Source organism: Triticum dicoccoides, chromosome 3B (assembly GCF_002162155.2).
Source record: "Triticum dicoccoides isolate Atlit2015 ecotype Zavitan chromosome 3B, WEW_v2.0, whole genome shotgun sequence".
NCBI lineage: Eukaryota > Viridiplantae > Streptophyta > Magnoliopsida > Poales > Poaceae > Triticum > Triticum dicoccoides.
This window is the reverse complement of record NC_041385.1, coordinates 186,235,006-186,247,268: the sequence shown is the minus strand read 5'-3', so window position 1 is coordinate 186,247,268 and position 12,263 is coordinate 186,235,006. Positions and strand designations below refer to the sequence as shown.

General features: G+C 44.5%; 2 protein-coding genes across 2 annotated transcripts; both read right to left on the bottom strand.

Moving 5' to 3' along the window:
* Positions 1–699: 699 nt before the first annotated feature.
* LOC119275463 (probable F-box protein At3g61730) lies at positions 700–3,955 on the bottom strand. Its single transcript, XM_037556312.1, has 8 exons — positions 3,294–3,955; positions 2,197–2,429; positions 2,054–2,098; positions 1,801–1,968; positions 1,662–1,709; positions 1,401–1,571; positions 1,190–1,297; positions 700–1,079 (listed from the first exon to the last, which is right to left on the bottom strand). The coding sequence occupies exons 1-8, from the start codon at positions 3,650–3,652 to the stop codon at positions 994–996; spliced, it is 1,218 nt and encodes a 405-aa protein (XP_037412209.1). The 5' UTR covers positions 3,653–3,955; the 3' UTR covers positions 700–993.
* Positions 3,956–4,032: 77 nt separating this feature from the next.
* LOC119275464 (vesicle transport protein SFT2B-like) lies at positions 4,033–7,533 on the bottom strand. The gene is made up of 6 exons (XM_037556313.1): positions 7,373–7,533; positions 7,219–7,272; positions 6,423–6,496; positions 6,082–6,199; positions 5,898–5,956; positions 4,033–4,411 (listed from the first exon to the last, which is right to left on the bottom strand). Exons 1-6 carry the CDS (start codon positions 7,484–7,486, stop codon positions 4,333–4,335), a joined length of 498 nt encoding a protein of 165 aa, XP_037412210.1. The 5' UTR covers positions 7,487–7,533; the 3' UTR covers positions 4,033–4,332.
* Positions 7,534–12,263: the final 4,730 nt, after the last annotated feature.

Below are 12,263 nucleotides of genomic sequence, written 5' to 3'. Positions count from 1 at the left end.
CTGCACTGCTTCTGCTTTCAGGTTGTGTATCTGTTCTGTTCTGCATTGTGTTTGCGTAGCCGTATACCAAACCAACTCCATTCTACTGGTTAGATTTACACACCTTGCAAGGAGGCTACCAAGGAGAAATCTAGGTCTTGTGGGAAATGCATTTCGCCAACAGGGAAGGATCTCAAGGTACGAAGGAACCCACAAGATCGATTGGCCATAAACAGACTACTGTAAGTACTAAACCCCACCCTGCACCCTGCACCTTACGCAAACCAAGCACTGGCATCTACAGATGCTCCATCCACTTATTATGCCCATCTGTTTCACAGCTAGTATTATGCAGAACAGAATCGATCACACAAGAAATTTGAACGGAAAAAAAAACAATGAGTGAACAAAACACATAAGCAGAAGAGTTTTCCTTGTTTTTTCTCAGATTTTGATCGAGTTGTGCCAACCATGATCTAATAGTGCATGGAAAAAGGACAATACCCGAAATAACTAGGAAGCATCTAAATTTCACCAATGCCGTGTTACCCATGTCTGAAGAACTCTAATGCTGTGCATCCAATCCATTATCCACACGGTAGATACAGAAGCAGCAAGCCAACCAAGCAAACAGAGTAAATACAGTACATACCAACACCAAGGTAAGCTCGAATAATCCACATGGTGCTATATATATATATTTATATATATGCTCAAAAAATTGTGCAACTCTTCGACGAAGTACAAACATACCGCATTAAACATTGATTGATAAAACAACAACAGAGAGCCCGCTCCATTTGTGCAATTTCCTATTTTCCTTTTCTAAACGCCGATTTAATTACTCTACTCTCTCTCTCTCTTTTTTAGATGGAATTTATCTACCCCACTGTACCCCTTCCTTTGTGACTATCCCCCTGTCTAGCATCAGAGCAAACTAAATACTAGGCATTAACACATTTCGACAACGCAGCATCAAGCAACCCAGCCAGAGATGAACCAAGCACGAACGAATCACAGGAGCTGCTGCGTGATCCTGACAGACACAATCTGCCCGCCCCTCGACATGTCCCGCATCGCCTGGAACCTCGACAGCAACCCTGTCATGGGAGACACACGCACGCGCCATAGCAAAGACTCATGTCAGAACTAGGCTCCAGCCAGATAAATGCGTTACTTCAGGTCATTATCTTGCCAGAACTAGACATACCTTCGTTGGGCTTGAGGTTGCTGCTGAGGGCGACAGCGACCGGGGTGAAGCATCCCTTGGGCAGCAGGTTGGTGTGATCCCGGATCCAAGACTTGGAATTGAGAATATCTGCACAAACGATGCCACAGTCAGCGTGAGTGTCATCCTCATATCCAGGCAATCATGTATGAGTAATGAAGTGCTGGAATGGATGAATAGTTCAGGAACAAACTTTTGACACATGGGCTATCGATGTGGTCATGGTTGAAGATGGCGGCGGCGGCAGTATCCAGCTTCCCATTGCTAAAGTAACTGCCGAGGTCCTCATACTCCCAGGTCCCATCCCTGAACTTGTTCTCCAGGTACAGCTCGCAGTGCCGCGCATCCAGAACCTGCATCGTCCCTGTACCACAGGTTGTTCCAATCCAAACCAAATTCAGAAACAAGCACCGCAATGGCAGGACGAAGAACAACGTCCAGCCTAGCTCCTCACCTTCGCACTTGTTGAGGTTGCACACGGGGCACCGCACCATGTTCATGTCTGCATCATTGAAGAATGTCAGACATTTTAACAAGACCAGCAAGTGAGCCAGGAATGGCCGAGAAGAAGGGCACATGATGTATGCACGTACCAGCGATCCAGATGCCGGGGCGGACGTTGGTGAGCAAGCAGGCTCCCATGAATCCGATGGAGATCTCCGGGCCATCATCCAGGATCGGCCTCCATGGTGGCAATGCCAGCTTCGCCGTCAGCAGCAGCTTCGTGGTGTCCATCAGGAATCCACCAATGCGAAACCACTCTGCACCACACCAAGCGTCAGGTAAACACACGACAGCAAACAGCAACGAACAGGCCGGGAAATGACGTCGCTGCGCTGTGCTCACCAATGTGCTTCTCGGGCTGACGGAAGCAGTACGCATGGGTATCGTCTGAAGGAAACAGAGGACAGAGGAGCACGCACGTCAGTACGTGTCGAGTGGCGGCAGTGGGAGGGAGGAATAAGCGCAACGGAGGCCTTGGTGCGTACCGAAGGCGGTGGCATAGAGGAGGCGCCAGGAGCGGTGGAACGGGCGGGGAACCTGGAGGAGCCTGAGCATCTTGGGCTCGTTGGTGCGGAGCGAGAGGTCGCGGAGGAAGGCGTAGCGCCAGATGGAGTCCTCGTAGAGGAGGCGGAAGAACCAGAGGCAGGTGGCGGAGAGCCTCAGCAGGTCGGCGCCGTGCAGGTGCTTGGCCACCTCCGTCCAGATGTCCGGCTCATACCTGCACCAAACAACACGACGAGAGCATTCAGATTTCGAACCTGCAGCACAAATCACAGAACAGATGGATAACGAATTCCTGAATCACAGCACAAAGCAGGAAACCAGTACTCCAATCCCTGAAGCATCGGAATCACAAGTAATCGGTTCATGCGTCAGGCATTATACATTGGTCGACAAACACTTCGCTCCAGCGAATTTGAATTCGAACCCAAAAAAAACAAAATGACACAGCAGTACACCTAAACTGGGACTGCAGACGGCAATGCAGAGGGCGCACTGGACCGAATCGAAGACCTGCTGCTTCAAAATCACCAACAGAACAGTACCCGAATCAATTCAAACACAGGAAGCTATGCCCAGCGACTCTGCATTCCTAATTGGAAACACTAAGCCCAGAATTTCGAGGGCGCAGCGCACCAGTTCTTACACCAAACACATCCAACGCAACAGAAATTCGAATCATCTCCAAGCTCCAGGCTACAAAATCCAGAGGATTCAAACAGCAACACACACTGCAAACTGGGTTAAGTTGCGATCGCTTCAGTACCAAGCTCGATTCACGGCAGCAGAATTCAAACCACTACAATACGCAATTCAGTAGGTAATTTGCACGGATTCATCACACAAATGCTCAAGCTCAATTCCCTCCCTCTGATTCGAAGCACCAAGTTCCAGAACCACACACACACACGTCATGACCAGAGGATTCAAACTAGGAACTCGAATCGATTCGAAGCGCAGCCCAATTAAACCCGCCACCACGGGAAAATTCAAATCGACAGACCCGCACTCACGCATACACCAGAGAGAGCAGCGGGAGAGCAGAGAGAGAGAGAGGGAGAGGGGGCGGGGAACAGCTTACCAGTTGAAGGGGACGCGAGAGCGGGGGATGAAGGAGACGCGCGACAGCGGCGCCACGATCCTGCAGCACCTGGAAGGCTGGAGGCCGGCGACGGGGCTCCCGATGCCCTGCTGCGCGCACCTGGCCCTCTTGCTCGGCGCCGGCAGCTGCGTCTTCACCGCCGCCGGCCGCCGTGGCCGCTTCCTCTCCGCGTCCTGCTTCCGCGGCCGCTTCCTGGGCGGCGTGGGCGGCGGCGACGAGACGAAGTCGGGGTCGAGGCGCCGCGGCCGCGGGCGCTTCCTCAGCTCCATCCCCATCCCCTCCCCCGGCTCTCTCTGCGGCTGTGGCTGCGGGCGCAGGAGGGAGAAGGCCTTGCCCATGCAGCGCCCGGGACTGGGAGGCGGAGGCGAGGTGCCGTGCGCTGCTGCGTGTGGGGGGAGGAGGAGCTAGCAGCGACGATCGCATATATAGGTGGAGGCGAGCGACACGGGTTTCGAAATTTGAAAATGGTTGGGAGAACTGAAGCATATAGCTGGAGAGTCCACGCGTGCCGTCCCACCGGTTCACTGGCGTGTGGGCCCGCCGCGACATCCATTCAGGTGGGGCCGCCGCGACATCCATTCTGGTGGGCCCCGCAAGCCAGTGGACACGAACGAAGGGTGCCTGGTTTCTTCTGCAAGAGGGGGATGAAAAATGCAGGATTAAGTGGCAGTGTCTAGCAGCCATAGAATGCAAGCACAGAGCAAAGATATTGTCAAAATGGACAAGTAAACAAATGGAATCTGATTCGGCTGAGTTTTTGCAGCAACAAATTTACATAGAATCTGGTTTGAAGGAACAAATGGAATCAAGGGTTACAGAAGGGGGTTGTGAGCTGCACAAACAGTGTTTCGTGTAGCATTTATACACAATATATGGAGCTTGATCCGTTCATCATTCATCAACAAAAAGGGAAATGAGTGGAATACATGCACTGCTGGAGCCGGTGGAGATGAACAGGTCTCCAATTTTAGGCGCCCGAGCATGTTGACAATATCCATCAGGCGCCCAAGTAAGAAGATCATAGCTCAGTGTCGCAGAGCTTCACCATCAGGTCGGAGACAATCCGTCGAGCGAAAGGGATGTAGCTCAAGCTATACCTGCGGTGGAGTAAGGGAAGCATGGTCAGGTAATTCTGCCTCCTTCTTCTTCTGAAACTAGGTAGGTAATTCTGGCAGTTGTTTCAAAGGGGAAAGAACAGGAAATAGAGACACAATCAGCGCATTGTTTCCTGGGTTGGAGAATTTACAGTGTCCAAATACCCTGCATCAACGTTTACCGCATGCCATATACACATGTTTAAGTGATATCCAAGTTTGCATCATTGAATGGTCCAATGAAGCTCTGTGTTCATATATAGCATTATGTCATGTTTTCCACTTATTCAAACTGAGATACCATATCCTACTGCACACTGCTGCTGGACCATATCCTATTATAAGAAGAAACATGCACAAGGACACACGAGAACTGCATGCCATGATTCAGCAAGGAAAACACGACGGCCACACTATCATACAGGCCAGTTTAGCTGGTAACAGCAGTTACATTTTTTGCTTTCAGATCCTTGCAGCATTACTTGTTAATTTTTACTCTCTGACAAAAGGTTTGACTACTGACTACTCACTCTTGTCTGCTGCCTGGACCATTGCGCACAGCACTTTCGACAGCCCTGAGCAACTAATAGCCAGTCAATGCTTACTCCAGGTTTGCACATGCCACGGCCGTTTATACAGAGATGATGCTATGACCACTCATGGTTAGGGGTTCCAATATAGCATCGTTATTTGGTACTCGTAGCATTTTTAGGTATGTGCTCTTTAATACTTGTATAGCTATGTAGGTCCAACTGTACAAGAAAGTATGTTATCAAAAGACATAGTCGAGGCCTATGTATAACAGAGTGCATTGAAGGATTGGGCCAACTGCATATCATCCACTGGTGTATTTGTGCTCCACCACTCCAGTCTAAAATAATAAGCAAGTTTGAGGTGTAGCTCTATTTCGAATTCCAGGTATTGCTTTTTCGACAATTTGACATGGCTGGAACTGACCATGCTACAGATATACAATGACTTAAATAACTTGGGTGAAGAGATACAAAAGACCAAACGACAAAAATGAGGGCAGCCTGAAACCAATTCCTGAAAAATGCAAGAGGACATAACTGTTTTCTGTCATCTTGAAGTATAAAGCTAATCTCAGTTTTGCTAATGGTCCTCTAAACACACATTCGGTGCATGATAGCACTCAAGGATCAAATGACTGCACATAATTAACTGTATCCATGCTATATGCTTGAAAAGTATTGACAGGTGTTCAGATTATCCTAGTGCATGCAGCAGAACGACATTCTAGACGTTGCCTCACTTAGCACAGTAATAAGTATCAAAATACAAGTGTCATGTACTTTTTCTACAAGCAAAACAAGCAAGTATTTTCGTAGTCTTGTATCTTCCCTTGGTCTAATTGAGGTACATCATGCCTCAATTCAGACATATTTGCAACTTTTCAAGTGACATTACAATGTGATAGTTAAGGATTAACAAGTCAGTAAGTCTGCTATTTGTAGCAAAGGCAACTTACCAGAAGAGCGCACATATCTCACATATGATTGCAATCAATGTTAGCAGCTTGTCATGAATCTGCACATAGACCACCATCAGAACACGCGGTTATCTGTTGGGTTTTGATAGCTGTTCATTCAACTAGGTTATTTCCTTACAGGAATAAAGCCATTACATGAACTAAGGGTTTAGAGATTACTAACCAAAAGAGCGAAAATCAGAGCAAAAACAGCACATCCAACATAAATAGCCGTTGCATAAACACGAACTGGGTCAAGCATCATCCTCAATTGTTTATTTACCCCCATTATAAAGACTGTGCTGCCAAACAAAGGTTGAAATCAACATATTGCAACAGGTGAATATTCAAGAAGAAAGTTAAGTAGAGCTAATGCATGAGCTGAACATATGTATCAAACTGGCATTTGACAGGATCATATGATTCACTTGAAAAATTTACTGCAGTTACATAAAAAGAGACACCGATATAAGGAGGATTACAAATGTAAACAGAAAGCCCATGAGTTAAAATCTGTGTAATCACCTGCCAACTGCCATTATGTTTCCAAATGTAAACAAGAGAGCAAATTTGATAGGTCTGGCGAAAACAATAAGTGACTGCAAAATAAAATAAAAGGTAAGTACTAAATCATATGAAGAATTTACATTTAGACAAGTTTTACTTGCTGCAACTAACTTCTGCTGAAGAGTTTTGAGTTGCCAGTAAACTGTACTATAAGTTTAAAGCCTAATGATCCAATGTCTACACACTAATGGAATTAGGTGAATTAACAATTGTCTTGGTCATCCAAGACCAAATCAGAACAAATTTCGCATAAGCATTGCATTTGAAACCTTAAACTCCAACTAAGAGAAGGCAAAGCATCAGTTCAGTAGTTCACTAGCACCGACAGGCGACAGGTTAAATGTGACATGAGCTTACCGGGAAGGGCTCACAGGCACCGACAGGTTAAATGTGACATGAGCTTACCAGGAAGGGAAAATCCAGCAAAGAAATCAGTGTTGGGTTAACTAAAGTTCTTGATGCTGAAATAGGCATTTTTATGCATGTGATACATTTCTTTCTGACTTATAGCTTTGTTAAGCCTAAATGTCTGAATGACATATTTAATATTTGGAAGGAATAGCATCAGGCATTGCTGGAAATAACACAGTAAGCACAACTCTTAACTCTAGTTCTTAATCCCTCAATGTATAGGACCCAATTGCTGAAAATAGCGTCAGCACGGGCAGCCAACATGGCTAATTATTCACCTGCAGTCAACTACAGCAAAAGCTGTGCGTGCGACAGATCATAGGCGGAAATTACAGCGACGTACCAGCATCATGAGGGCAAGTCCAGCAACCAAGCAAGCCGCGAAGGCGTAGAGCCGCTGAAGCAGGCAAAAACAAGCAGAACACATCAGATCGGCAGGGACCAAGAGAGTAGAAACAGCTGCTGCGGTCGAGGGTTCTCGGAGGGGTCTGTTTTACCTGGAGAGGGGACAGAGAGCAGAGGCCCTCGGTATCACCGAGGATGTCGTCCTCCTGCCACTCCTCGTCGTCGCCGCCGGCGACCGACCGGTGGAAGCGGGTGAGGGCGTCCATTATTGCTCCGATCGGTTTCTCTGTTTCAGCTTTGGGGATCGGCTTCCATCTGGTTGGCGTGGACATGAGTGCTTGCATGAAATCTGGGCCGTCCGTTTGGCTCCTCGAAGATCTGAAGGCTGGGAAGAAGTCAAGAGTTCGGTGCTAGGAGCATCCGCAGAGCAACTCTTTGTTTGTACGTAATTTGGAGCTTTGTTTATTACTCTCTCCGTCCGGAAATACTTGTCATCAAAATGAATAGAAGAGGATGTATCTAGATGTATATTAGTTTTAGATACATCCTTTTTATCCATTTTGATGACGAGTATTTTCGGACGAAGGAGTACTCAGGAGTAATACATTTCCGGGCAATACAATCGTGGAGACAATCTGAAATATAGTTAATCCAGAGACATCTCCTATGAGATTCACCAGGTTATTTAGCACATAGGTGAGCTGCCAAGTTAGCCTCTCGCCTTACAAAACAGATAGAAAAACTACTGAAGTTCCCTCTTAGCTCTATAATCTCCTGAAGTGGCCTGGCAATATCGGCTTACTCCTGAAACTTACACATGTTTATCACCTCAAGGGCATCACTCTACAATGTTATCTTTGTCCATCCCATATCGGCTGCTAGTGCAACAACATCTCTGGTCGCCATAGTCTCCATTAAGTTGTCCAAGTAAGCAAATTCACACCATCTAGCTTGTGCACGCACAAGTCCTGTGTGGTCACGCACTGCAAGATCCGGTCTACCTTGGCCCATGCTCTGCAGGAATTGGGCATCAGTGTTTATTTTAAGTTCTCCGAGTGATTTAAGTTTAAAGTCCACCGAGAGAAAACCCCTAGAGCTGAAAAATTAGATAGTAGTTCAGCATCACTCGAATCTAGGTCCAGTACGCTCTGCCTATTACTCTCGAGAGCTGCAAACTCTCTAGATGATTAGGTGTCAATTTCTTCAGAGCCCAAGAGTGATTGTGCTTCTTCAAAAAGTCTGTGAAGGTTTGGAGATCGCCTCAAGTATCTACCACGAGTAATCGGCATTGGTTGACGAACCAATTGTCGGGGAGAACAGGGCGAAGTGAGTTTATCTTCTATGTTAAATCATAACCCTTCCAACCAAACATAGTCAGGGACGGAGTTGCCTTGTAAGGACTGGGGTCAATTGACCCCAATGGAATCAGCAAATCCTTCAGAAATTAAGTACTAATCACTATTCATTAATAGAAGATGACCCCACTGTCATAAACATGACCCCATTGAACTTTTTTTCTAGCTTCGTCCCTGAACATAGTCCTTGTGCAAAAGGATGAACTGGTCGAACAAATACCTTATCGCCATCGAGCATCACTGCTTACATCTGTCTCTCAGCTTTTCGTTCATACTGTTTCAATCATGTGATTTGCCTCGATGCATGCTTTAGTTTCCATTCGATAGTTTGTACTCGCTCACTGTATTATGTCTTTCATTCGCTCCGCTGCTGGGTTCCGAGAGTTTTGATGTTTCCAAAAGAAATTTTAAAACTCCCATTCACTCTCCCCTCCGGTAGACATACTTCGTTCCTACAGGGGATTTAATTGTATGGGACCTTTTCCTTCCTCTAATGGATATACTCATATTTTCATTCCTGTTGATTATGTTATTAAGTGGGTAGCCATTCCAACTAGTAGTGTTGATCACAATACTTCTATTAAAATGCTTAAAGAAGTTATTTTCCCGAGGTTTGGAGTTCCTAGATATTTAATGACTGATAGTGGTTCACACTTTATTCATGGTGTTTTCTGTAAATGTTAACCATAAAATTGCATCTCCTTATCATCCCTTGTCTAGTGGTCAAGTAAAATTAAGCAATAGAGAAATTAAATTGATGTTGCAAAAGACTATTAATAGATCTAGGAAGAATTGGTCTAAGAAACTTGATGATGCATCATGGGCTTATAGAACTGCTTATAAAAATCCTATGGGTATGTCACCATATAAAATGGTTTATGGAAAAGCATGTCACCTACCTCTTGAATTAGAACATTAAACTTATTGGGCAATTAAAAAGCTCAACTATGATTTCAAACTTGCCGGTGAGAAGAGGTTATTTGACATTGCTCACTTGATGAATGGAGACCCCAAGCCTATGAAAATGCCAAACTGTCTAAGGAGAAGGTTAAAAGATGGCATGATAAAAGAATACAAAAGCGGGAATTTAATGTAGGCACTGGTACAGCGAGGTGTTATACAAACAGTTTTTAACCCCTGTCCACGACGGCATTTGGAACCGTCGCCAAGTGAGTGTGGGCGATAGGGGGGTCCTTCCCACATGACCCAGAAACCATCGGGGATATGCCCTCCTGGCACACACGCTCGGCAAAATGAGGTCGTGTGCGATCGGCGAGCGAGCAAATACGGTTATAAGTACAGTAGTGCTCTAAAAAAATACAATTACACAGGTGAAATCATTTTTGGTCGTAAGTACATCCCACACAGTCAGTCCCCGCTAAATGTTTCCGTTCGTATATACATCCTACACAGTCGCTCCAAGGAAAACGTTTCCGTTCGCAGGTACATCACACACAATTTCCCCCCTAAATCGTTTGTGATAGCGTTGCAATCGCACACAATATTAATAATTTTATCGTTTGCGTTATTGAATGCATCACACACGGTGCGTAGAAGAAATTGTGTGGCAAAGACTGTCCATCACGCATTTTATGTGGTAAACGTTTGCGCAAGGTGCCCTAACGCAAACAGTTTTGAAGAGAATGTCGTGTGTGATTGTTCATCGATTCAACACAGTTTATTCCTAGAAACTTTGTGCGTTGCCTTAGGTCATCGCCCACATATTTTCTTAATAACCGTTTGCAATAGCAAAAACCAATTAGCAGGCTAATTCGCCATTAGCAGGCTAATTGCCCTATTATTAATAATCTATTTATTAATCTAATTGACATTCATATTAAAAACATAATATATTTCATTCCCATATTAAGGAAGCATGATTTCATAATTGAAATACATCATAGTACAACATGATATAGATTCAGCACTCAGCTACCCCATTACACAACTGCACCAGCACCAAGTTTCACATGCAACATCTAGAACCTTTCGAAATTAGCATCATAGATGGTACATAGACAGATGCATCTCATCGGGAAAACTGCTGAAGCGGAAGGCGAATATTGAGCCTTCATTCATGTTGAAGGTCTTTGCAACTTTAAAGCCAGTGCCTGTGGATGATTGACCGTCCATTCTTCGTCCTTTTCAGGAACACTTCAATATTGAACCGTGGGTGTTGCATGAAAACATTCCTCGCCTCCTGACCATAGAGGTGGTTTGAGAGGTAATCATCAGTGAATGCTTTGGAAAGGCCTGAAAATAAGGATGTGCATAAATAACTTCTTTATATTGGAAATGGGGCAAAGGAATAAAAAAGGGAAGGTATAATAGTTAGTACCATCTTGTAGTGAATTGATGTCTTCTTCATTGTGCACACAAAGATCTTGTTGTTTTTTGTTGCAAATTTCTTTTTCCTAACAATGTTTCTGAGTTTCTTGACTTGATCGATATTCATGGACAACTCATTTCCCCATATGCAAAAAGGGTCGAACAGTTTGTCAAAAACTCTGACAGCAGGACCTACATGTGCAAGACCAAATTGTTAAACACCTAAATATTAGAATAGTTCCTGCAATTGCACAATAATGTGCTATTAGACAATGAACCATGCACGTGCTATCCTCGGTTGTAAACCTCAGTGCTTCCCATTGTTTCCCTGCAACACATATAAGGTAGTTAGTCATCAGGTTAAGTAATGGTTCGCATGCTATCAGTAAAATATGTTGATGAAAAATAAGCACATTGCAGACTCATCAGATTAATTCAAGCCACATGGAAAACCCATTTATCCAAACCAAGCATGATTAAGAACTAGGAAATATAGCACTTGTATATGTTTCTCATGTATTAAGTGCAGCCAAATTCTATTTATTCCTCACATGCACAACAATACAAAATTCTACCTACGATGATTGGACATCGCATTGCAGAATTGAACCAACCAGTTAACTAAACACCACAACAAATGAACCAAACATTAACTGAGCACCACATTGCACAATATAACATACTCCTAATAGAAGATCAGACAGTTAACCAAACCAAGCATGCTTAACAACTTAGAAATATAGCAAATGTATTTGTTTCTCATGTATTTAGTACAGCCAAATTCGATTTACTTCTCACATGGTATACAATAACAGAATGAACCCATAACTATTGAACATCGCATTGCAGAATTGAACCAAACAGTTAACTAAACACGACAACATAAATGAACCAAACGTTAACTGAGCACCACATTGCACATTGTATAACCAAACCAAGCATGCTTGACAACTTGGAAATATAGCAATTGTATTCGTTTCCCATGTATTTTGTAAAGATAAATTCGATTTATTTCTCACATGGAAGACAATACAAAATTGCAGCTTGAAGAATTGAACATCACATTTACAGAATTGAACCAAATTGTTAACTGAAGACAACAACTAATTAGGCAAATAGTTAATAAGTGAGCACCATACTGCACGACATATAGAACATATACACAGGAGCAACAGATTGCATGGTAAAATTAGATAGCACAATTCACTAGAATTTGTTAAGGGAAGGCAGGAGCAGCACACGCAACGGGTAAACCGAGCATGCTTAACCGGCTAGCTAGCAAATGGCAAGGTGCTCCTCCAAGATTCGGGGGTCGGCACGAATGGTAGACATCGCGACCTCATCTGCGCGTGCGGCCGCA

Coding starts and splice junctions, on each gene's coding strand:
- LOC119275463 (XM_037556312.1), bottom strand. CDS start 3,652: ATGGGCAAGGCCTTCTCCCTCCTGCGCCCGCAGCCACAGCCGCAGAGA. Junction 1,969..2,053: donor TCAGCCCGAGAAGCACATTG/GTGAGCACAGCG, acceptor GGTGTGGTGCAG/AGTGGTTTCGCATTGGTGGA. Junction 1,080..1,189: donor CAACCTCAAGCCCAACGAAG/GTATGTCTAGTT, acceptor CTCCCATGACAG/GGTTGCTGTCGAGGTTCCAG.
- LOC119275464 (XM_037556313.1), bottom strand. CDS start 7,486: ATGGACGCCCTCACCCGCTTCCACCGGTCGGTCGCCGGCGGCGACGAC. Junction 7,273..7,372: donor GCTCTCTGTCCCCTCTCCAG/GTAAAACAGACC, acceptor TGCCTGCTTCAG/CGGCTCTACGCCTTCGCGGC. Junction 4,412..5,897: donor GAGATATGTGCGCTCTTCTG/GTAAGTTGCCTT, acceptor ACTCCACCGCAG/GTATAGCTTGAGCTACATCC.